This window comes from Spinacia oleracea, chromosome 4 (genome assembly GCF_020520425.1).
Source record: "Spinacia oleracea cultivar Varoflay chromosome 4, BTI_SOV_V1, whole genome shotgun sequence".
Classification (NCBI taxonomy): domain Eukaryota; kingdom Viridiplantae; phylum Streptophyta; class Magnoliopsida; order Caryophyllales; family Amaranthaceae; genus Spinacia; species Spinacia oleracea.
Window position 1 is genome coordinate 55805718 of NC_079490.1, and position 26350 is coordinate 55832067.

The 26350-nt window shown below is 40.0% G+C and overlaps 1 protein-coding gene and 1 pseudogene across 5 annotated transcripts; both read right to left on the reverse strand.

Moving 5' to 3' along the window:
* Positions 1 to 948: 948 nt before the first annotated feature.
* Positions 949 to 20778, reverse strand: LOC110799970 (uncharacterized). Of its 5 annotated transcripts, none has more exons than XM_056827099.1 (4): positions 20545 to 20774; positions 19968 to 20131; positions 2722 to 2937; positions 1675 to 2537 (listed from the first exon to the last, which is right to left on the reverse strand). In XM_056827099.1, the coding sequence occupies exons 3-4, from the start codon at positions 2903 to 2905 to the stop codon at positions 1867 to 1869; spliced, it is 855 nt and encodes a 284-aa protein (XP_056683077.1). In that variant the 5' UTR covers positions 2906 to 2937; positions 19968 to 20131; positions 20545 to 20774; the 3' UTR covers positions 1675 to 1866. The 5 variants fall into 5 exon arrangements, 1 of the variants encoding a protein (XP_056683077.1); XR_002536514.2 differs by lacking the exons at positions 1675 to 2537; positions 2722 to 2937 and adding exons at positions 3653 to 4103; positions 7692 to 7893 and having other exon boundaries at positions 20545 to 20778; XR_008919148.1 differs by lacking the exons at positions 1675 to 2537; positions 2722 to 2937 and adding an exon at positions 949 to 970 and having other exon boundaries at positions 20545 to 20765.
* Positions 10551 to 10650, reverse strand: LOC130460286 (uncharacterized; annotated as a pseudogene).
* Positions 20779 to 26350: the final 5572 nt, after the last annotated feature.

Sequence of the window (26350 nt, forward strand, 5' to 3'; positions counted from 1 at the left end):
ACACCAACGAGGTAGACGCCGTATAACCTTGGAGGTTGATTGCTAAGAGGCCGTGTGTATGTAACGGGGCAAATTCAACTTTGTGGCAGTGATATTTTGTCACGCCACGACATTCTCATATAAGTCTTTAATAACTTCTTTACTATTAATCCAGATAAGTTGGTTATGATTCATTTGCTATTAGTCATATTTCCTACAACCTAAAGTTGAATTTCTTCTCTGTTTTTATTACTATGTCTAACACTCCCTCCGTCCCAAATTCGTTGTTACACTTTCCTTTTTCGACCGTCCCAAATTAGTTGTTACACTTATAAATTAGGAATGACCCCACAATTATTATATTGTCTCTCTCTTCCTACTAAATTTTCTTTTGTCCCCACACCCTCTCTCATTCAATTAGAAAAAAAAAATACCCCGCTAGCTTCTATCACATTTAATCTGGGACGGAGGGAGTAATGATAATCTAGAACCATACTTTATGTTGTTAGTTTGTTACCAGGATTAGGGATCTATTTTATGTGATATGAGATTTCAGTTGCGGCAAATTTAGCAAAGATAAGATTCAGCGTGTAAAATATTGGTTTGATAATAAAAATATCGGTTTTTTCATGAAATGACCCCGAGATTTGCAATAATGCACCAAATACGGCTAATGTTTCCCGAATGCACCAAATACCACACGTAAGAAATAAATACAATAAATGCCCATTTGGCTGACGGACGTTAACCCTCCGTTAGGCAGTTAATTAGTTAAAACATATTGCACCAAATACCCCTAAGGTTTTATACAATGCACCAAATACCCATGAGGTTTGGTTCTAATTTGTCCAAAAAACTAGCCGTTAGTTTTGATAATATAGCCGTTGCCAGCACTGATTTCCCTTAAATATACCCCCCATTAACCCATTCCCCCCTTGCAGAACAGCAACAACAACAACTAAACCCCCAACATTCCACCCCAACCCCCCACCTGCATCAACAAGACAACAGCAACAACAACATCAACAAGACATCAACAGCAACAACATCAACAAGACAACAGCAGCAACAACAACAACAAGACAACAGAAACAACAACCAACAGCAGCACCAACATCAACAAGACAACAACAACAACAACAACAACCCATTTGAACAGCACCAACATCAACAAGAAAGCAACTGCACTGCAACAACAACCAAAAACAGCACCAACAATAACCAGACAACAACTGCAACTGCAACAATAACAACACAACAACATCACCTCCCCCTCCCCTCCACATTCATCATGAGTTCCTCATCCAATACATCATCATCCAATCTATTTTCCTACATCATTGTTCTAAACAAATGTTGTCCTGTTTGTGCAAACAAATGTGTAATAAAAAGCTCCGAGACATCAAAAAATCCACAGAGGCTATATTACAAGTGTGATCCTTATAACTATTTTCTGTGGTGCAAAGGCAATGTGCAGCAACCAAATCAACAACACCAGCAACAACAAAGCAACATGGAGTATGAAGGAACATCGGAAGACAACAACAAATATGAGTGGCGAACTCAAGAAACTGAAGAAGTGAGTGAAAGAGCTCAAAAAATTCCAACCTAATGCAATTAAAATAGGAATTGCAATGTTTATGTTTCTAATGTTTGTAATCAGGAAGTAATGAAGCCAAACCATGATAGTTGTAATGGCACGAGAACCTAAATTTCATTTATCAATAATAGAGTAACTGATTGTTTCCAAAATAAATCGAACATCAAGTTGTCGGGAACTTTACAAAAAACTACCAAAATGTGCCACAACTTAAGCTTGTTTCCAAAATGTGTCATAACTGAACATAATAACAGAAATGGTAAACTAAAATCTAAGCTTACTAGCAGTTATGCAGCTCTGGCCTTCTTTCCCTTTGATGCAACAGATGTTGAGCCCTTCCTCTTTCCAGCAGTAGATGTTGATGCACCACCAGCAGCAGCAGATTCCTTCCTCTGTTTGGCAGTGGAGCCTCCCTTACAGGTTCTTGAGTTATGCCCAACTTGCTTGCACATCCCACACTTCACAGCAGTGCTTCTCTTCCCCTTTTTCTTCCCATGAGCACTCCTTCTTCTCTGCTTGGCTGGTCTTCCAGCTGCACTTTTCATTATTGGGGGAAGAATCCTAGGTAGGTCAAATGTGGGCCACTGTGTTGAGTCAGGCATTGGGTGAATGTGTTCTGAGTATGTGAGCTTATATGCTGCACCTTTGAAGTATGAACTGACAAAGTCATCAGGCTTGAGTCTCTGATGGTATATGACCTTAAGAGCATGCTTGTAAGGTATGCCACACCCTTGCCATTTACCACAACCACACACCCCAACAGTTAGCCTAATTGGGAACTTCACATGACCATTTGTAACCTCAAACTCACCCCTAGCATTACTTGCAGAACAGAACCTTGAGTTAGCACTCCTCTCTTCCAACATCTTAATAGCATATGGTGTCAATTGATCAGGTCCAATGTCAACAACTATATCAAATCTGGTCCCTATTTTCTTCATGCACCAAGACCTTATTTCTATCATAAAAGAGTAGAACAACTGAAATAAGACACTTAATTATATCAAAAAAAAACTCGACTCGGACACTTAAACACAAACCCGACTCAGACACTTAACAAAAACTCAACTCGGACACTTGAACACAAACCTAATTAAATAAGTTCCAATTAAACAAAATTAGGATAAAATGAGAGTGATTACCTTCAAGAAGTGTCATAACAGGAAGATGCCTAAAGGGTTTGGTGCACGCGTTGAAGGATTCCACAAAGGTGGTGGTGTTGTGATCACAAGTAACCTCAACATCAAACTTGTGTCTGGACCACTGTTCAGGGACTTTGTCAAGATATGCCACTACTTCTGGCATGATTTTGAGGATCTTTTCCATGGCTTTGTTGTATATATATGGATTGTATGCATCTGCAGCAACCTAGAACAAGTCATGGAAGGTTGTGCCACTGTATCCAGCTTGTCTGTAATTCACATACAGATGCTGAGCACAGACCCTCTTGACTGCTCTTGGCAAAACTTCATAAAGAGCAGCTTGGAAAGCTGGCTTGGTTCGACAGCGGGATATCAATCTACCTTTTTGCTACACCAACGGGGTAGACGTCGTGTAACCCTGGAGGTTGATTGCTAAGAGGCCGTGTGTATGTAACGGGGAAAATTCAACTTTAGGGTAACGATATTTTGTCACGCCACGATATTCTCAGATAAGTCTTTCATAACTTTTATACTATAATCCAGATAAATTGGTTATGAATCATTTGCTGTTAGTCATATTCATGTAACGGTGGCAGAGAACTGAGAAAGAAGATTCAAGACAGAAGCCACCGCCGTGGAAGTAGACTAAGATCAGTTTTATTGGTTAATTTGGAAAGGTATAGCCTAGCTGAGAGTGAGAGGTTTATTGTAACATCTTTTGAGGTCAGGCTGTTTCGGAGTCTGAGGACAATGCAGGGATATAAGGTGACCCAAAGAGTCACTCCACTAAGCCATCACTCAACACTCGGATGACCTCGGAAAATTCTACCTTCACCTCTTTTTTTTTTGGATTCCATTGATTAACAAATTAAATGATGATTACAATTCACAAACTTAGGTGGGAGTAAAGCAAATGAATGATAATTGATAATTAATATTAATACAAGTATATAAACAATGAATTAAACAATGCATAATTATGTTCAAGTGGACTACCAAATCTCGAAACAAAACAAATGCAGAATTATATTCAAGTGGATGGTAGGTGAGTAGGGGTGCAATTCTCAATCCACCTAATGAATTCGATGGGTTTGTCCGACTGTTTAGAGTCCAAACCGTTTATAACCCGCGAGCTAAAATACGAAATCCGATCCGATTATATTCAATTCGAACCCGACCCAATCCGTTAATATCGATAACAGACTGATCCGCGACAATCCGAACCGAAGCGATTCGAAATCCGTTTATATTCCGATCCTTTTCAACCCGAGGAAAAATCCGTTTAATTCGATCCGTTTGCAATCCGTGACACGTTTAATCTGAACCATTTCCACCCGTCACCCGTTTAATCCGAACTAATTTCAATCAGAACTATTCACGACCTGTAAGAAAACATCAATTGTGATGCATTACCAATTAAGTGTATGACTATATATTAGTTATATTTGTACTTCATGTCTACCATTATATACTTCGCTCAAATGAAAGTTGTAACTGATGTATTTTGTTATGTAAATATTTGTAAAAGACTATCTGATAGTAAATTATCAAACAACTTGTCACGTCACTTACCTTCTATCCATAAGTTATTATTAGTTTGTTAAAGTAATCACATGTACACGTTATATTTTTTAGTTCGTTACAGATTATACTCGTTAACTGTTACTCCCTACTTTTCTTTTTGTTCTTTACGTTTTCTTTTTTGGGTGTTTCAAAATGTTTTTTACATTCCCTTTTATATTATCACATAAATGCTTTAATATTCTATTAAAATTTGTGTTCAATGATTATTTTAACCAATTAAATTTATTAGATCATTTAATCTCTCACACTTTTCTATTGGGACATTATTTTTTTTTATTTTTTTTATCATTTCCCAATATCAGATTTTTGATAAAGGTGAAATATTATAAATAAATGTAATTTTCCTTGTTTAAATTAAAAAAAAATAGAGAAACCTCAATGCACATTAATTAGATGCTAAAAAACGTGCAAAAGGTCAAACGGAAATAACAAAAAGAAACGGAGGGAGTACTTTATTAGTTCATTAATAAATGCTTTGTTAATACGATATAATAAACTTTATTTCATCATTATCGATTATGTAATATTAAACTAAGTTATATATATATCAGTAAGTTATAGTGTTGATCTTAAATTCTTAATACTTTTAAAAGTTAGTTATCATTTTCGTCTCCTAGCTAGTTAAGTCATCGATATTATAATTATATAATTTGGAAGCGAATGGACCCTACCTATATTTCAACCCGCTACCGATTAACCCGATCCAATAATAACCCGAACTGATATGAACATGAATCTGATGTAACCCAACTACATCTGTTTCTTTCCGACCCGTTTTAGTCCGCTACCCGATTAATCCGATCCGATATGAATCTGACCCGATATTAGTCCGAACCGGTATGAACTCGAACCCGTTATAGTTCGGCTAAATCCGTTAACAATCCGTCATGTTCCAATCCGATCCGATCCAACCCAACCCAACCTCACCCAACCCGACTACAATCTGACCCCTTTACACCCCGATCCGATATGAACCCGTGCATAAAAAATCCGACCCAACCCGATCCGTTAAGGTTTAAATCCGATCCGATCCGACATGTTAGCCAATTGAACCTGTTCCAATCTGAGCCGTTTCAAGCCGAATCCGATGAATCGACTCAAACCCGATCCGTTGATTCTATTTGACACCCCTATAAGTGGGTTCATTACCAAATTTTGAAACAAAATCTTTCCCACGCATAACTTTTATTCAGCTTTTTATAATTTTAAACATGTTTTCATTAACTTTTATATTATAAAAAAGAAATTGAGAGATAAACATTATAAAGGGTTAAGTGAAACCTTTATACATTATTATAGATTTTGAATGAACACTATTTGTTAAAATGAATAATTTAAGCACTAAAAATTTAAACTTTTTGAGATGACTTTTATTCCCATATATAATATTTTGTATACCACTTTAAAGGTGCTTACTATTAACCGTCCCATTTATTTACCCATATATCCTCCCATATTTACCTTACCCTTTCCCCATTTACCTTCTTCCATCTCCAACCTCCCCACCACATTTCTGACCAGCTCCAACTCCGACCACCACTACCTCCGGCCACCTCCATGTCAATCCGGTCACTGCATCGAGGCTAATGTCACCAGTGAGAAAATGCGTCGCAGTTGTTATATGTCCGAGTCTACCGACAGAACCTCGAAGAAAGTAATTCTTTTTTCTTTGTTCGGAAAAAAATTCACAGAAATACACATTTTAAGCTTGTACCATGGCAGGAACTCAAAATACATAAGTATGTACCATGGTAAAAGCTTAATATGTAAAAGTCTATGCTATTTAGGGTTTTGATTTGTATTGGTTTTGAGTTAATTAATATAGTCAAAAAAATTTAGAGACTTATGAATTTAGAGCTTCGACCATGGTATAGACTTATGCATTTTATGCTCATACCATGACAAGAGCTTAAAATGCATAAGTATATTCCATGGTGTGAGCTTAATATGAAAAATTGTATTTTATTGAGAGGTTCGATTTGTTGTTGAATTTGAATTAATTAACCCGGGAAAAAAACTGAAGACTTTTGAATTTGGAGATTCGATCATGGTATAGACTTATCCATTTTTAACTCATACCATGGTAGGAGCTTAAACGCATAAGTCTACTCCATGGTGTGAGCTTAATATATGCATAAGTCTATTTATTTAGGGGTTTGATTCGTTTTTCAATTCGAAATAATTAACCCGGAAAAATGAAAAATTAGAGAGTTATGAATTTAGAGTTTCGACCATGGTATAAACTTAACATTTTAATTTTATAACATGGCGTAGACTTATGATGTGCCTATTTTATATAGAGTTTTCACCCCAGTACCTCGTTGATTGTTGGTTTTAATTGCGCTCTTCAGAGCCAATTTTAGTATTATTGTGCTCATTATAGTGTGTTTGTAGTTTCAGGTTTACCATTGTAGGAATTGGCATATTTGAATGCATTTCGTACTCATTTAAACCACTGCAAGAGGTGATGTACTTTTGAGAGCACGAACATTGAGTTGGAAGAGTTTTGAAGCAAAGAGAATAATGAAAGAAGTATAAAAATGACTATAGTCCATTATTTCAATCATAACTCAAGTTATACAAATCCAAATGCAATGATTCTAATTGGGTTGGATTCAAGATTTCAAGATCTTTCCAACGAATGGTCATTCGCCTAATTTCGACTAAATGCGAAGGAGATATGGAATTTTGAAGATAGGGAATCGTGCAGTTTGCATGCGGCCCGATCGGGCGAAGGGAGCAATTTTGTGCAATTTTTCTCGGAGGCAACCTCATTTCATGACGCTCGAAGAAGCAACCCATGGTATCGAAATGCTCCACAGAAACAGAGTATTGCGACGTTGTAGACATGGTACAGGATACTATATGGATTCGTTACTTGTTAGCTGAGTTGCACAGATTGAGGGGTGTAACAGGGGATACTTAGGGTATACTCGTAATTGTACTACTGTACGATATTATATATGATCCCTAGGCACCCGTATTAGGGTAAGACGCATCATTATATTCACATAGTTAGTTATTAGGAATTTATTTCGAGTAACCATTACTTTCGATTTCTAAAGATGTCGACCCTAAACTGTTCCAAAACTTTAGCTACCTACTTATTTGGGTATTGTATTTTCCGGTCAGTTTGGTCGAGTAATAGTTTAAATATTGTCCATATAAGGAAAAAAAATATAAAACTTGACTAAATGGGAAAAAAATACAACACACTCTCGAAAGTAATGGTTAGTCTAGTCCTATGAGTCTTCCAACTAAGTTCTAATACTGAAAGTGGTAATTCCATACAGTTGAGGACATGGGAAGGCATTGTAATGAGCAGAAAACTAATAAGAATTAAGTTTTTGAGTTTGGGAAAGGTAGACCGAGTTCCAAGAGCTAACCTTGTTAACTACCTTATCGATAATGAATTGAAAATTCAAGCTCTTTTTCCTTGTGAGATCGATAAGAACTCCTAAATGTGGCTCTAGGTTTGGAACCAGTTCCATTTGCAAGATGGTCCTAAAATCTTGTCGATCTTGAATATGAGTGTTAGGGCTTACACTGAAATGAGATTTTTGAAGATTTAGCTGCTGACTCGAAATCCTGCAAAATCTACTAATAATATCAGTAACATGAGTACAGCTGGCCCTGCTCGCTTTGAAGAAAAATAGTGCATCATCAGCAAACAAAAGATGTGATATTTGAGGATATCCCCTTGTAAGATTGATTCCCTGGAAAAATCCGAGGTCTAAGCCAAGATATAATATCCTGGACAACATATTCATACAGAAAAAGGAACAGAAAGGGGATAAAGGATGTCCCTGTCGAATACTACACTTTGGATGAAACTAATCTGAAGTATTTTGACTGAAGAGGACTTTATATGAAACAGTAGAAATGTATTAACAGAATCCACTGTTTTGGGAACCCATAACCCTAAGTGTTCGAAGAAGGAAATCCAAATGTACTCGATCGTAGGCCATACTCATCAATTTTAATTCAGGCCAAATAATCATTCCCTTCTTATTATTATCTTATCAAGAAGCTCATAGCTAATAAGAATATTTTCCGTCATAAATCTTCCGGAAACAAAGGCATGTTGAGACGGAGAATTGATAATTGGCAATTGATATGTGTGTTTTATATAGTTTTTTACCCCCGTCCCTTAGTACTTTTATGCGTCAAATGAGCTCTTAGGACCCGTTTTTAGTACTAATCTATGTTTTTGAGTGTGCCTTGAGTTTCAGGACTACTTAGTGAGAAATTGGTCTTTTTAGACCCGTTTCATGATGATTCGCGATCCCGAGGGAGTTCGGGACGATTATCGTCGACTTGCGGGAGCCTTAGATGCTTATTGTTGAGCCCCGGAAGTTAGACTCGGTGTTACGGACAAAGGATGGTTCATTTAGCCTTTCGCCCGGTTGATCTCCTTTCGCCCACCGGGCGAGCAAGCAGAAGATACTGCAGTCAGCAGGCGCTCGACGGGCGGAATTCTGCCCGGTGGTCACCGGGCGCCCATCAGAGTGAAGGTTGCAAGATATTTCTCCTCGCCCGGCGGGCGGCAGCTGCCCGACCGGGCGCGTTCCAAAGATTGTTAGAGAGTCTCACTCCGCCAGACGGGAGGCTTTCGAGCTGGTCGTCCGGCGGGCGGATGTTTGCCCGACCGGGCGACGACAACCCTGGGCGGTTTTTCGCGCTTTGTTTTCCGGTTTTCTTTTATTATTTTGGGCAAACTATAAATACTAAGCTTCTATATTTTAGTTGACATCTTGAATTCTAGTATTGAACCCTTAGTTTTATCTCTCCTAGTTTAATTTTCTCTCTAATTTCATGCAAAACACTTAGTTTAATTTTCAATAAAAATCCAAGCTTTCAATTTCCTTTGCCATTCAATTAGGTATTGCTCCTTAATTTCATTCATTGTCTTGCCTTAATAATGCTTTCGATTATGTTAATTGCTTTGGTTATTGTTAATATGCTTGAGTAATCTACTTTCTAGGGTTTGGGGATCCATGAATAATATGAAGGGACATTGAATAATTGTGATTGTTGGCATTGTAATTAATTCCTATTGATTGGTTATTATTACTATACAATTAGATTTCCGCAGGTTTAATTGTGGTAGTTTGGCAATATCAAGTTAAGATTCGAGAGATGCAATTTGATGTTTAGGCTTGTGTCAATAGGTGGAATTAGGATTAATACGTAGCGAGAGCCCGTTAATTCTAAGTCTATGATTAGTATCGATTCGAGAGAGCATGCTAGTCTAATTAATTGCTTTGTTGATTATTGTGATTGTTTATCGTCCTGGATTGTTATTTGTTGGTGAACCTATGCCCTAGATCCTTTAATTCCTGAATTCTTAATCGTTTAATTATCGTTCGTAGTCTTAGCATACAAACCAACCAATTCCTGTTTCCCAATAGTCTAGTTTAGTTGATTAATAGTAGAAAGAACATTGTTTCCCTGTGGATTCGATCCTGACTTCCCTTGCTACCTAGCTAGTGGACTTAGGTTTATTTTTTATTAGGTGATACGACTTTAGCCTATCAAATTTTGGCGCCGTTGCCGGGGAAACAGTTTTATTTTCTGTTGTTGATTGTTTATTCTAGATTATTGTTTGTTACTACTCAAGGAACTCACGTTCCTTAAGACCGGATCTCACATTGTTTTTTTAGTTTCTTTGTCTATGCCCAGGACCGTAGGTACTAGTAATCTTACTCCATTCGATCCTGAGCCCGAAAGAACCTTTTGTAGACGAAGAACTTTCATTGCACAGTGTGGAAATTACTCTGATTCTGATCATAATATAGGCGATCTTTTTCCTTCAGTTACAAATTCAGTTTCAGAGGTAGAGATGGGTGACGAAACTCCACCGCCACCTGCCCCACGGCTTACAGACTATTCTAAGCCAAGTCTGTCTGTGCTACCAAAGGCAATCATGCCTTCTATTGCAGCTGAGACCTTCAAGATTGAGCCTGCATTGATTAACATGATTGAGAGACGGCAGTACGGTGGGGAACCAGGTGAAGATCTGAATCTTCACATTCAGTCCTTCATCCAATACTGTTCCACCATCAAGCAAAAGGGATTGACTCCGAAGCAGACTATGGAGATACTTTTCCCGTTCTCTCTGAGTGGGAAAGCAAAGTTGTGGATCAACGGGTTGAATCGGGCGGCTATGAAAATCACTAATTGGGAGTCCTTGGCCCTTGCATTCTATGTTAAATATTTCCCACCTGAGAAGACAACTCGTCTGAGGGGTCAGATAATTTCTATTTCTCAACAAGCAGATGAGAGTTTGTTCGAGGTATGGGAGAGATTCAAGGACTTGCAGAGAGAGTACCCGCACCATGGTTTGGATGACTGGTTTTTGATTCAGCAGTTTTATAATGGTCTGGGTAATGAGTCTAGACTTATTTTGGATTCAGCTGCATTGGGGAGATTCATGCAACTTGAGGTATCTAGAGCCATGGAGGTGATTGAGGATATGGCAATTCATAATGCCCAGTATGGGAATCCTAGAGGCCTAGCTAACAAGGGTGGTAAGCATGATTTGAATTCCATAGAACAATTGACTGCCCAATTGACTGCTTTACATTATAAGTTTGATAATATGCAAGCAACAAATGCTCAATCTGCCCAACCTGTTAGTGTAGCTGCAATGAGTGCCCTATCTGCTACTGTCTGTGAAAGTTGTGGAATGTCTGGTCATTATCCACAGGAATGTAGAAGCTCTATTGAACAATGTAACGCATTCCAGTCCTACAAACAAAATAACCCATTCTCCAACTCTTACAATGAGGGCTACAAAAACAACCCTCTACTATCCTACAGGAGCAACAATATCCAGAACCCTCATCAAGTCCAACATCCACCACCACAACAACCATACCAACCCCCACAACAACAATCCTACCAACCATGGAACAACTACAACCAACAGTCTAGTGGACCACCTGGGTTCCCTAGACAACACATCACCTCCACCACCTCAACCTCAAGCCACACAGTCTGACCCTATGCTAGTAGAGATGAGAAATATGATGCTACAGATGCAAAAATCTCTAAGTGAAAAGGATGCGAAAATCGATGCTCTTTCTGCTCACAACAAGATCATTGATACACAGTTGGCACAGATGGCTACTACTATTGCAGGGAGGTCCCCCGGCCAACTTCCTTCACAGCCTGTAAATAGGGAAACTGCAAATGCTATTACATTGAGGAGTGGTAGGGGTATGATGGTCCTTCTATGCCCGTTGAGGTTGATTATGAGGTGTCTGCTAGTGGTCTGGTTAGTGAGGAAGTCCCAGAGATAGTCATGGATGGTAAGGAAGATGAAAAGGTAGTCAGTGAGAATAGACCTGGTTATTGGACAGGATAGCCCAATGGGTATAAGGGTCGGGCCAATTTTAAAAGGGTCTTGACCCTTTACCTTTTTATTGGACAGGGCTCTTATAGGGTCTTTGCATATAGGGCTTTTATAGGGTATTTTTGTAAAAGCCCAATAACACTAAATGAAAATACTAAGGGTCAAAAAAATACCCACTTACCCAGGTTGCCAAAAAAATCATAGAAATTAAGAAAATTGCCAGAAAAAAAATACGAATGCTTTTTCTTTCTCTCTCCTCCTCCATACTCGATCTATCGAAGGTTTCTCTCTCCTCCTCCATACTCGATTTATTGAAGGTTTCTCTCTCCTCCTCCATACTCGATCGAGGTTTATTAGGTATTTACGCTAAAACCCTAGTTTATTTGGGGGAAAAAAAAATCAAGTGTGGACTCTGAAAGAGATTATTTAAGATGATATTGAACCTATTGTTAACATTGATGTGATTGTCTAGCATCTGTTAAGTAGATAACAACAATTCCCCTTTCAATTGGGTCTGTCATAAATTGAAAACTTTCAATTGGATTCGTCTAAAATTGAAAGTTTTCAATTGGGCCTGTTAGAAATTGCACAATTTCCGGGTTTGTGAGAAAATGTATCTGCTGTAACTGAAATTAGAATGGAGCAGAGTCAGAGATGTATACTGGAATATTGCTGAGTTGTATTGTTTTGTTGGGTCGCTACTTGTTGATACAATTTATGAAGTTGCAAGGAAATGAAATACTAGTTGAACATTATTTTTTGTAGATGGCCAAATGGTCATCCTGTGTTCACTTTTTTTTTAATTATTTATTTATTAGGTGTTCTCAACATATTTATAAACTATGCAAAATAATAATCATGGGTTAGTATATTATTGGCAAAGAATTCTTCTCCATATTACAGCTACTGCTTGAAGAATAATTTTTTCTACTTAGTCCATAAAATCTTTGTATATAGATTTCGGCCATTTGGCTATGACCATGACCCGCTATGGACCCTATTAGTTTTTGCCTATGAACCTGACCCGGCCCTGACCCTAATAACCATGATCCGACCCTGACCCGCATGTATTTTTTTATGACCCGCAAATCACCCGACCAGCTAATGACCCGCCCCGACCCGCCCTGACCCGCCCAATAACCAGGCCTAAGTGAGAATGAGGCTACAACTGAGGTTAAGAAGGGGGCAGATATTCAAGTACCACCTATTGTACTCCCCTTCCCAAACCGCCAACTCAAGAATAAGCTATACAAGTAGTTTGGAAAATTCTTGGAAGTGGTAAAAAACTTGCAGGTAACGGTTCCTTTTACTGAATTAATTTTACAGGTTCCTGTATATGCTAAATTCATGAAAGATATTTTGACCAGGAAACGTGCTTTTTGTGAGGTAGAGATTGTAGATTTTACTGAGGAATGTAGTGCCTATTTGCAAAATAAGTCTCCACCTAAACTTAAATACCCCGGGAGTTTTTCCATCCCATGTAACATTGGCACCTTGTTTATTGATAAAGCTTTATGTGCTCTAGGTGCTAGTGTGTCTGTTATGCCCTTGTCAGTCTGTACTAAACTGAATATGGGTGAGCTTAAGGTTACTAATATCAGTCTACAAATGGCCGACCGTTCTGTCAAATACCCCTTAGGTGTTTTAGAGGACGTCCCTGTTAGAGTAGGTAAATTCTATATACCTGTAGACTTTGTGCTACTAGACATGCAAGAGGACTCTCAAATTCCCATTATCTTAGGTAGACCCTTCCTTCACACGGCGGGGGCGGTCATTGATGTTAAAAGTGGGAAATTGACTTTGTCTGTTGGGGATGATAAGGTTACTTTTAATCTGAATAGTGCCTTAAAGAGTCACATGCTAGAGGAAGAACAATGCTATCGAATTGATGTGGTTGATTTTATTATGCGTGATAACGTCTCCCAAGTTCTCGAAAGAGATCCTTAGGAGGCAGTGCTTTGTTGTGAATCTTCTGCAGGTGATAGCAGTTCTTGGAGTGCTGAATTGGATGCTCTAGAGTTGGCTCTTGATGGTGGAGGGTCTGAACCAGAGAGCACCAAATTGAAGAGGTTAGTTCGGCCGGTTTGTCCTGTTAAAGAGGTAAAGAAACCCGAACTTAAGCCTCTTCCTGCTAACCTTAAATATGCATTTTTGGATGACGAACAACTTTGCCCTGTAATCGTCAGTACTGCACTCGATGCAGACCAGTTGTCCCAACTTCTTACTGTGTTGAAAAAGCACAAAAAGGCCATTGGGTACAATATTGATGATTTAAAGGGTATTAGCCCTTACTTTTGCATGCATATGATACATCTAGATGAAAATCATAAACCATGCATTCAACCCCAACGTCGTTTGAACCCCGTCATGCAAGATGTTGTGAAAGCTGAAGTTATGAAATTGCTTGATGCGGGTATTGTTTATGCGGTGTCTGATTCTAAGTGGGTGAGTCCTGTTCAGGTAGTGCCTAAGAAAGGGGGGGCAACTGTGGTTAGAAATAAGAAAAATGAGTTGATACCAACTAGGGTAGTCACAGGTTGGCGCATGTGCATTGATTATAGGAGCCTAAATGTGGCTACTAAAAAAGACCACTTTCCCCTTCCCTTTATTGATCAAATGTTAGAAAGGCTAGCCTGTCACAAGTTTTTCTGTTATCTGGATGGTTATTCTGGTTTCTTTCAAATTCCCATACATCCAGACGACCAGGAAAAGACCACCTTCACCTGTCCCTATGGTACCTTTGCATATCGTAGGATGCCCTTTGGTCTGTGTAATGCACCTGCTACTTTCCAACGTTGCATGATGAGCATCTTTTCTGAGTTTATTGAGTCTATCATGGAAGTGTTTATGGATGACTTTAGTGTCTATGACACTTCTTTTGATTCTTGTTTGCTAAATCTGACTAAAGTATTGAAAAGATGTGAAGAGTGTAATCTAGTCCTGAATTGGGAAAAGGGTCATTTCATGGTTACTGAAGGGGTGGTCTTGGGGCATTTAATATCTAATAAGGGCATTCAGGTGGATCGAGCTAAGGTCCAAGTGATTGAACAATTGCACCCTCCAGTTAATGTGAAGGATGTTAGAAGTTTTCTTGGTCATGCGGGGTTTTATCGCCGCTTTATCAAGGATTTTTCTAAAATTGTTAAACCACTGACCCAACTCCTCCTCAAGGATGCCTCGCTTGTATTTACTGATGCTTGTCTTGAGGAAAAGCATTGATTTCGGCTCCTATCATTCGTTCTCCCGAATGGGATCTTCCGTTCGAGATAATGTGTGATGTAAGTGATTACGCAGTTGGGGCAGTTTTGGGTCAGAGAAAGGAAAAGGTCTTGCATGCCATCTACTATGCAAGTAAGACTTTAGATGAGGCTCAAGTCAATTATGCTACTACTGAGAAGGAGCTTCGAGCCATAGTCTATGCATAGGATAAATTTCGCACTTATCTGATTAGGTCCAAGGTGATAGTCTATACTGACCATGCGGCTCTTAAGTGTCTGCTCTCAAAGAAGGAAGCCAAGCCTAGGCTTATTCGATGGATACTACTGTTACAGGAGTTTGATCTCGAGATTCGCGATAAGAAAGGGGCTGAGAATGTAGTTGCAGATCACTTGTCTAGATTGAGATATGATGATGGTAAAGTGTCTACACCGATCGATGATTCATTCCCGGATGATCACTTACTTGCACTTGCCAGTCAGTCACCATGGTTCGCAGATTTTGCAAACTACATTGTAGGGGGTATTCTTCCGGCCGATCTGACATATCAACAAAAGAAGAAGTTCCTACATGATGTTCGGTTCTACTTTTGGGACGACCCTTATTTGTTTCGTGAGACTGCGGAAGGGTTGTACAAGCGATGTGTTCCAGAATGGGAAGTCTAAGGTATTATCAGTAGGTGTCATTCTTCACCTTATGGTGGTCACCATGGACCGTCCAAGACTAATACTAAGTTGTCACAGTGTGGTTTTTACTGGCCTACTATGTTCAAGGATGCACATGCTTTCATTATGGCCTGTGATGCGTGCCAGAGGGCCGGCACTATTTCGAGGAGGTATGAGATGCCACAGAACGGGATTCTTGAGGTCGAGGTTTTTGATGTGTGGGGAATTGACTACATGGGACCATTCCCATCGTCCAAGGGTAATCTGTATATCCTTGTTGCTGTAGATTATGTGTCGAAATGGGTGGAAGCCGTTGCCTCGCCTACTAATGATGCTAAGACGGTAATTTCTCTGTTCAAGAAAGTCATTTTCCCTAGACTCGGAGTTCCGCGAGCTTTGATTAGTGATGGAGGGTCGCACTTCCATGAGAAGCATCTGGATGCGCTCCTGCGCAAGTACGGAGTTTATCACCGCACTGGGCTAGCTTACCACCCTCAGACGAGTGGGCAAGTTGAGGTCTCCAATAGGGAGATCAAATCTATCCTTGAGAAAGTGGTGGCAAAATCTAGAAAGGATTGGAGCGATAAGCTGGATGATACTCTGTGGGCATATAGAACCGCCTTTAAGACACCCATTGGTAACTCCCCGTATCGGTTGGTGTATGGCAAAGCGTGTCATTTACCGGTAGAAATGGAGTACAAGGCTTATTGGGCAATCAAACAGCTCAACATGGATGCAAAGTTAGCCGATGAGAAGCGGTTACTCCAATTGAATGAGCTAGATGAATTCCGATTACAAGCTTATGATAGTGCCCGGATTTACAAAGAAAAGACTAAGCGGTGGCACGACAATCACATTCTGCATAGAGAGTTCGCGGTGAGCGTCAAGGTTCTACTATTCAACTCTAGGCTTAAGTTGTTTCCTTGAAAACTTAAGTCTAGATGGTCTAGGCCGTTCACTGTGACTATGGTAAGCAAGTTTGGGTCAGTTGAAGTAGAGAACAATGATGCTGAGCGATTCAAAGTCAACGGGCAACGTCTGAAATTGTACCATGATGGGGCTACTGTAGGAGTGGTTGAGGTCCGACATCTCAATCCCTCCGCCCCATAAACTGCATATTCGAGGTAACGAGGTCGAGCGGGACCTAGAAATAAACCAGCGCTTTGCGGGACGCAACCCGTACTTTATTGCTTTCGATAGTATAGTTTAATTTTGTGTGTTTTATAGTTTATTCTTTACATTACAGAGGTAAGGAGAGGGTATTTTGACTGTTTTGGGTGTTTGATGATGTACAAGTGTTAGCTCCCAAGTGCGAAACATTAGAAAACATCGTAAGGAACAAGTTCGCAAATGGCCCGTCGGGCGAAAGCCGCCCGACCGGGCGCGTGTTGAAGGAAAGGGAACTGTCTCTTTTCGCCCGACGGGCAGCCAGGCGCCCGACGGGCGGTTTGATACGGAGTTGAGGAAATGAGAAGCAGGCATAATCGTTATCCGCCCGGTGGGCGTCGGACGAAGGCCGCCCGACCGGGCGCGTGCGGATTGGAAGCAAAATGCCTCCCATCTCCCAACGGGCGGACCTGTGCCCGTCGGGCAGCCTACTGTAGACACCTACTTTTGTCCCCATTCCCGAAAGGGAAGGTTCGATGATGAGAACATAAATCTCCACTTGGCAACGCATCTCCTATAAAATAACGAATCTCGATCACCCTTTTCATTTCACCCGAAACTGCTATTTATAGAAACCTGCTAAAAATAGTAACTGCCGTAACGGGTAGTTGCTAAAAGTGGCAAGACATCAAAGATAGAAACCTGTCAGAATTAGGTGTTGCACTCCGACATAAATCCTAAAAGAGATATAATTTGCAAGAGGAATCCTGTTCCTAGTATAATTCGAAAATAAGAGTTACGTATTAATTAAAATCCTAACGAGCCTAAAGTTCGTAACGGGCCCAGCCGCATTCCGTCATAAAGTTAATACACACTAAAAGACTCGGATAAGTCTCAAAGACTCCGTATTCCACGAGTCCAAATCTGACAAGGAAATACGGCCCAGACCCTATTTTCAACGCCTGGATCTGGGCGCCGAAATCTTCGGCGCCCATCCCTGGGCGCTGAAATTACCTGGGTACGTGTTCTCTCCTAATTCTTCTTGGATTAGTGCTCTAAAATTTTATCTTTCCACGAACTCTTCCCTATAAATACAGCCCCAAATTCGACGTGAAGAGGACACACAATTCATATTCTGAGTATTGACTCCAACCCCTAAGCCTAAGCCTCACGCTACGAAATTGATCCCGCGTTCTGTCGCAATCGATCCAAAAATCGAACAGAACGTATCCTGTCCCTTGTAGCTGAAGAATTAAGCCCGGAAACTTGAGATTCTTTAAATAAAAGGAGAAATAGCAAAGCCAAAGTGGTTAGTTTTCTGAGAACCATGACGCGCCTCTCAAGGGTGCGTCGTAATGTGTCCCTTTCGCATGATTTAATCGCTTTCCTCGCCCTTTTATAAAACTGTTAAACTATTAAATCTGATTGTTCTATCACGCCTAATAAAGATAATATCTTGGACAATTGAACTATCATGCTAGGTCCCTTAAATCAATCTAAACAAGATAATCACGATCGATCTAGTATTATGTGTTGCATATTGCTAAAATAAATTCAGATTAGTTTAATAATTAACACATGTCCCTTCAATTATTTATGCTGAGCTAGTAAGGATATCCTGCCTCTGGAGTTATCGAAGAGCGAGTACTCCTCTCGGTAGTTACAGTCCCCCGAACCCTCAATCTCTACCTTGAGGGTGTATGTTGAGAGATCCCCACACCAGGGATCACAAGGGAACCTACGGCCGTCGTGGTCAAACATAATTGCACTCCCTTTATGTCACGATAACCGGGTTTTGTCAGTTTTTCTCATTGTCGTTAAAAACTGAATGGCGACTCCAATATTACTAGTCAATTGGGTGTAAACTCACAGGAAATCCAATTACACTTGATTTTACAAAAAGAAACGTCACGCCTACGAGGGACGAGGTCACGCATTAGCCTCGTGCTTTTTCGACCCCCTCACACCTACGAGATGCAGGCCCGTCGGGCGGGCGCTGGCCCGGTGGGCGTAAGGAGAAAATACGAAACAAAACATGAGATTCCCTCTTCTCTCCTTCACTTTTCCTCTTAATCACCTCCTTCATTCTCTCTCACCCACCATTAAACCCCAAACCCTAAGATCTTCAAAGCTCCATATCTCCCTCATCTCTCACCCAAATTCATCAATCCACATACCAAATTCATCCTCATAACATCCTCTTCAACCTCCACCAAAAAAAATTCAACCTTACTCACTCACCACAAAAAACCCAAATTCCACCAAAAACCTCAAATACTCAAAAATCCTCAACCATGGGTTCTAGGCCAAAGAGGACTTGCACGGGAGCATCTAGGAGGCAAGAGGAGGCTTCCACAAGTCGTGCACCACCACCACCTCAGTTTGCACCCGATCTGACTTTCCCGGACATGGTTCTTGTTAGTGAGGAGCAACAAGCTCGCCTTGCATACCTCAAGCTTCGGAAGGTAGTCCCTACTCGATTTATATGCCAAAAAACTTTGAATGATATGGGTATTGAGAGGGATGTCAAGAAATTATTTTATAGGGTGGGCACACTACCTCAAAAATCTCTAAAGAAACCACCTAAAAAACACATAAGAGACCTCATGAGAGGTGGTCTCAGAATCACACGTCTGTTACGTTAAGAAACCACTTTTTTGGGATGGTTTCTTTGCTACAAATAAGAAACCACCTACCCTAGAAAGGTGGTTATTTATATATTAAATTTTTTATTTAATTGCCCTATATAAGGAACCACTTATTCCAGAAAAGTGGTTTCTTTATAAAATCTAAAAGACCACCTCAAATCGAAAAGAGGTCTTTTAATTTTATTTAAGAAACCAACTTTCCAGAAAAGAGGTCTCTTATATTTTATTGGGCATAAATAATTAATTTATCTAAAAAACCACTTATTTTGGAAAAGAGGTTCCTTAAGTTGTTTTTTTTTTTGTTTTTTTTTTTTTTAATATTTTGCGTTGGTTTTTTTTTTCGTTGAATTGTATTCACTACGAGGAAACAACCTCACTACGTGGAAAGTAACAATCTTTCGAAATCTAGGAAACAATTTCAATTTCAAGTAACATGATAGTAATTAGTAATCAAGTCACTCAGTTGAATGACAAAAGCACAAAAATGGGCATCAGATTCAGAAATTTAAGAGCTTATCAAATAATGAGAAATTAAAATATATAGAATACATTGCAATGGGAGGTAGATTTAACAACAAAATCAGTGCTGTTGTTATATTTATATATTCAGAAATTGAATCAAACCAAAAATTACGAAATACCCTAGGAAATTAGTGCGACTGTCGTTACCTAATATTTAATGGAGGAAACTGATTTGATCCGACGATCGAACAAGAATATCAAGCGAGACAATCCAGAACCTGATGGGGCTATACATGAGGATGAAGCTGCAGCAAAAATGGAAGGAATAGATGTCTCTTTTTTAGCAAACACACCTGCAATGACAAACACCCCTGTTTCATGTAGGGCAATGGAAAATTAGCTAATCATCAAAACAAAAACCACAATTTAAAAACAATAATGATTTTTATACATAAGCAATTAAATGAAAACAATCGATTTAAACCGAAATCAACCTAACAATTACACTACGAGTACATCAATTAATTCTTTAAAGCAAAATAAAAATATCCAAATAACTTCTAACATTATATCTAACTAAAAACAATCAACAATCATCAAAAAATGAATCATAGATCGCAACCTTAAAATAAAAAGTGATAGATCGAAGCATACAACAATTAAACCCGATTAATGAAATAAGTATCAACGATATCAACGAAATTATAAAATCAATCTGATCAATAAATAAACCGAATAATTGACCAAATTCGAAAATCAAAGTAAAATTAGAACAAAAAATTACCTAGGATCTGAAGGGGATTGAAGAGAGAGAAAGTGACAGAGACTAATCAATTACCGACTCAATGATGGAAAAACAGAGGAAGTCCCCAAAAACGGTTTCTTTTTTTGGAGGAAATGAGAAGTGAGAGGGGGACGGCTGTACGAGTAGGTCATTTGCTTTTCCAATTTTTTGTAATCTTTTTATTTTTATTTTTATTTTTCAGATACAAAGAAACCTCCTTTGTAGAAAAATGGTTCCTTAAGTGACTTAGAATATTTAAGGCAGGAAAAAGACCACTTTTCTTAAAAGAGGTCTCTTATATTTCAATCAAACAAACCACTTTTCTAAGATAATAGGTCTCTTTTATTAACAAACCTCTTATTTTACCAAAGAGGTCTCTTATTAGTGATTCTTTTGACCGATTTTGAGGTAGTGGCATGAAGCATATGTTTTCCATGGTTAGGTTGACATTTAGAAATCTTACTCTTGAATTTCTGAGCTCCTTTAATGTAAAAAAGAATGGATATGAAGGAAATAATGCACTTGGTCCAAGTATGCATTCTATGTTAAGTCTAATAAATGCGGTTCAGTATTAATTAACAAGTTAATAATTCAGTGAGATCAAGTGAGCTGAATGCCTAGCTAGAGGCCGCTTCAGTTCAAGTGGAATTAATGATATTAATCCACAGCTTACTCTTGACTGAACCCGTAGGGTCACACAAATAGTACGTAAACGGATCAAGTATTTAATGGCATTAAATACTCCATCTATGAATATTCGGAACCGACGGATCTTGGTTTCAGTGGGAGCTAAGATCGTCACAGGCAAGAAATGAATACTCCGGAAACGATGATATTGCCGGAAACGGAAATATGGATCGTATCGGAAATATGAATATTATCCAAGTCGTAGATGTTGCCGAAAACGGAAACATGGTACGTATCGGAAAATATTATTGGAAATGGAAATATTACCAGAATCGGAAATATTGCCGGAAACGGAAATATTGTCAGAATTGGAAATATTACCGGAATCGGAAAATAATTCCGGAAACGGAAATATTAAATATTTGTTCGAAACGGAAATTAATTCCGGAATCGGAAATATTAAATATTGTTCGTATCGGAAATAAATTCCGGAACTGGAAATTTAATCGGAAGCGTATCGTACGAATTAGCATCGGACGAGGCCTGCCGGACGAAGGCCCAGCACGAAGCCGGGCCATCGCCCAGCAAGCACGCGCGCCACAAGCCCAGCCAAGGCAGCGCCCAGGCCTACCGCAAGGCAGGCCCAGCGCGCGCCAAGGCCACGGATGCGTGGGCCGCGCTGCGTGGGCTGCTGCTCGCACGCGCATGGGCAGCCCTTGTGGCTGCCGTGTGTGTGTGAGTTTGTGCTCATGCGTGATTCCTAAATCTACAAGAGTTAGTGTATGATTAAATTTCTATTCCTAATTGGATAAATTAATTAAATAGAATTCATGTAGGATTCTAATTTCAATTAATTCGTATCCTACTAGGATTACGATTCCTTTTCCATAACTCTATAAATAAAGGCCTAGGGGTCATTATTTATACACAAGTTTTAAGTATTCAAAACTAAGATTTTTAAGCAAAAAATCACCCAATATTCTTGCCTACCTAACCGAAAATATTAGAACCTTAAGGGCGATTCTAGTTGGTCAATCTTAAGGCGGATCCGGACGTGCTGTGGACTATCTACGGAGGGACGACACTTGGAGTCCTAAAGACTTGTTCTTGTTCGGTTCGGGCGCAGCTAGGGAAGGCACGCAACAAAGAGTATGCATCTAAACTATGCTAAATGATTATGTGTAAATAATATGTTTCCTGGCTTTATGGTTTTTCCGCATGATTTATGAACTGTCATATGAATCATAACCTAACAGGATACAAGGATGTCACTAGAGTGTCTTTTCGTTTGTTGAATACAAGTTTTGATATGCCTATTAAAGATTTTGGTGCGATATTTGGTTTGTCTGTTGAGCCCAATAGGTTCCCCGGGGAGGGGCATAATAATAGTACTGTGTGGGGGAAGTTGACTGGGGAATTCAATCCCAATAGCATGCAACATTTGCACGCCTCTAGCGTGCAACACCCCGTCCCTTTTGTTTGGTTCCGGTTCATGGCATTTGGGGCTGTAGGGAAGGACCAAAAGGAGAATGTGAGAAGCACGGAGCTGGAGGTGCTTGGGGGGTACTTGTTGGATGGTGATGATGGTTATAGGATGAATTTGGCCCATCATTTGGCCAGTCAGCTGCTTACTATTGCCACCCACCGCTACTTGACCGATATTGCTCTAGGGGGTTTAGTCACCCACATTGCCATAGCGGTGGCAAACTTTGCTGAGAGGGACCATGCCCATGCTGCAGTCCGGGGTAACAATCTGTTGGACATAGAGTATTTCAGGAGTCTTTACAGGGTACACTCTGAGTACGGGGCACTTCTTCCCGGTCAGATGTCATGGATGTTCCAGAGGAACGCCCTCTTTACTCTACCGGACACTTCAGGGCTCACCCGTTTTGAGAGGGGTCAGTCTCATTACCTGTATGTAGGTGAGCAGGCGCCACCACTACCTAAGCCCCAGTCCCAGCCACAGCCGGAGGCCGCGCCTCGTACCTACTTCCGTATGGGTGAGCGCAGAGAGAGGGAGGCGAGACAGAGAGGTAGTCCGGCTCCACAGGGGGAGCAAGGGTCTTTGGAGGAGCGTATGGATAGGTTGGAGATTCGCTTCGATCACTTTGAGAGTGATCACCAGAGGGCCATGTTCCCCATATATGACCACTTTGCTCGAGAGGGTGTCGTGCCTCAGGAGGCCCAACATCCTTCATGGTTTGGTTACCCGGCGGAGGGCTATGGAGTCCCGAGCGCTAGGGGCACCTTTACACCCACCCACTACTAAGGTGGGTATGGAGAGGGCCCTAGTCACGGGTATGCTGATGATGATGATGGACAAGGCCATCAGTGATGCTGTTGATGATGAGGATGGTTCGGTACCCCTTGAGCCAATGAGGACATTGTCTGATTTGATCTGGGGGGGTTCACATTACCTGTACATATTAGGTATGTTTTTCTTTTCATTTCGTGTTTTCTTATTTATTTTGGTGTGCTTTTGTGTGTTTATTGCTTTCTAGATTAGTTTATTGCTTTTAAAAAAAATGAAAAAAATACAAAAATACGTGTTGATCAATGAGATTTAGACAATTAATTCCCTGTGCCCCTTTGGTTCGAAAATGTATTTTGATGATTCAAGCTGATAAGACAGGTGAGCATCATGGATTGACTGTTTGATGTATGAACTAAAGTTATATTGACTCTTGTCAAAGGTCAACTTTGTCCCACTTTTCATATGTATAATGCTGGATTGTGGTTAGCTGTGAGGTTTTGAGCCTTGATTTTTCAGAGTGCTTAATTCCTGGTGTTGCATTGATCTGAGTTTTTGGTTTTCGACTATTAGTATGCTTAACACACTTGCACTTTGCGTATGATGAAAGACCATTCTTTAGGAAGCTTTCAGACGATCTTAGATACATCTGTTCCTGCTTTTTCTTTTCCATGTTTAGCCTTGACCAGTTCTTTCATGTAACTCCACAAAATAGCCTTTATTAGCCCCGTTGGTTACTTATCCCGAGTCTAGCTTGGGGGAGCTATCATTTGTTAGTATCGGTTTTTTTTTGTTGAGATGGCTGGCTTTAAAGGCCTAGGTTACTCAAGGTTGTATTTATGTGTACTCGGGAACTTAGCAAGGAAAGAGGTGTAATCATTAGTTGGCACCTAAAGTGTGTGGTTATGGGTATTATGGTTTGTACATATCTAGTTATTTATTTTCGACGTTATATACATAAGTCAAAAAAAAAAATCAAAAAAAAAAAATTTCGAAAAAAAAATATGTCATTCATTTTGTAGTATTAGAAAAGCAAGGAAAAGGGTAGAAGTTGGTTCATACTTCGAAATTCGTTGGTTACTTCCTCCCTTATGGTGTTATTTTGGTTATTGATGAGTTATGGTTTTCGGAGATGATTTCGATAGATTGGTTGGTTGTTTTTGCTCCCCAAGTTAGACCTTACACTCTCACATATCTAGAATATTCCTTACCCCTTGTTTATACCCGGCCAACATTACAAGCCTATATAAAGACCTTTTTGAGCATCGTGCAATGTGTGTATAACAATAGGTTGAAAATAGTCGTTTATCAAGGGCCAAAGAGCATATGCGCATTTCGAGTCGACTCCGGTGTAGGTTGAGTGTTTAGGAGAACCTTCAAACACACTAGTGTTGTGAGTTGGGAGGGGCTACTACTCATTTGATAGTATGCATGTTCATAATGGGAAGGTGAGTGAACGGGCCACAATTGGTTCGCCTAGCCCGCCACATAACGAGAGGAGTGATTCGCTTGGTGAGGCCCGATCTTGATTTTATACGTATGTCTTGTGAGCCTTGTTTGAACTTTGTACCGGTTGATGTGTAACTGTGGGGACTAGAGATTTCGGTCATGATATTTGCTTGCCTTGATTTGACTCTTGTGTTATCGTCCATCCTTTTGCGTAGATTTTGGGGTGAGTTAATCGTTTATGTCTCATTGATGCTCTTTGCTTAGGGACAAACAAAGGTTTAGCTTGGGGGGATTTGATATGTGTGTTTTATATAGTGTTTTTACCCCTGTCCCTTAGTACTTTTAGGCGTCAAATGAGCTCTTAGGAGTCGTTTTTAGTATTAATCTGTGTTTTTGAGTGTGCTTTGAGTTTCAGGACTACTTAGTGAGAAATTGGTCTTTTTAGACCCGTTTCATGATGATTTAGGCCACTACGCGATCCCGAGGGAGTTCGGGACGACTATCGTCGACTTGCGGGAGCCTTAGATGCTTATGGTTGAGACCCGGAAGTTAGACTCGGTGTTACGGACAAAGGATGGTTCATTTAGCCTTTCGCCCGATTGATCTCCTTTCGCCCACCGGGCGAGCAAGTAGAAGATACCGCAGTCAGCAGGCGCCCGACGGGCGGAATTCTGCCCGGTGGTCACCGGGCGCCCATCAGAGTGAAAGTTGCAAGATATTTCTCCTCGCCCGGCGGGCGGCAGCTGCCCGACCGGGCGCGTGCCGAAGATTGTTAGAGAGTCTCACTCCGCCCGGCGGGCAGACCTGCGCCCGACGGGCGGCTTTCGAGCTGGTCGCCCGGCGGGCGGATGTCTGCCCGACCGGGCGACGACAACCCTTGGCGGTTTTTCGCGCTTTGTTTTCCGGTTTTCTTTTATTATTTTGGGCAAACTATAAATACTAAGCTTCTTTATTTTAGTTGACATCTTGAATTCTAGTATTGAACCCTTAGTTTTATCTCTCCTAGTTTAATTTTCTCTCTAATTTCATGCAAAACACTTAGTTTAATTTTCAATAAAAATCCAAGCTTTCAATTTCCTTTGCCATTCAATTAGGTATTGCTCCTTAATTTCATTCATTGTCTTGCCTTAATAATGCTTTCGATTATGTTAATTGCTTTGGTTATTGTTAATATGCTTGAGTAATCTATTTTCCAGGGTTTGGGGATCCATGAATAATATGAAGGGACATTGTATAATTGTGATTGTTTGCATTGTAATTAATTCCTATTGATTGATTATTATTACTATACAATTAGATTTGCGCAGGTTTAATTGTGGTAGTTGTGACAATATCAAGTTAAGATTCGAGAGATGCAATTTGATGTTTAGGATTGTGTCAATAGGTGGAATTAGGATTAATACGTAGCGAGAGCCTGTTAATTCTAAGTTTATGATTAGTATCGATTCGAGAGAGCATGCTAGTCTAATTAATTGCTTT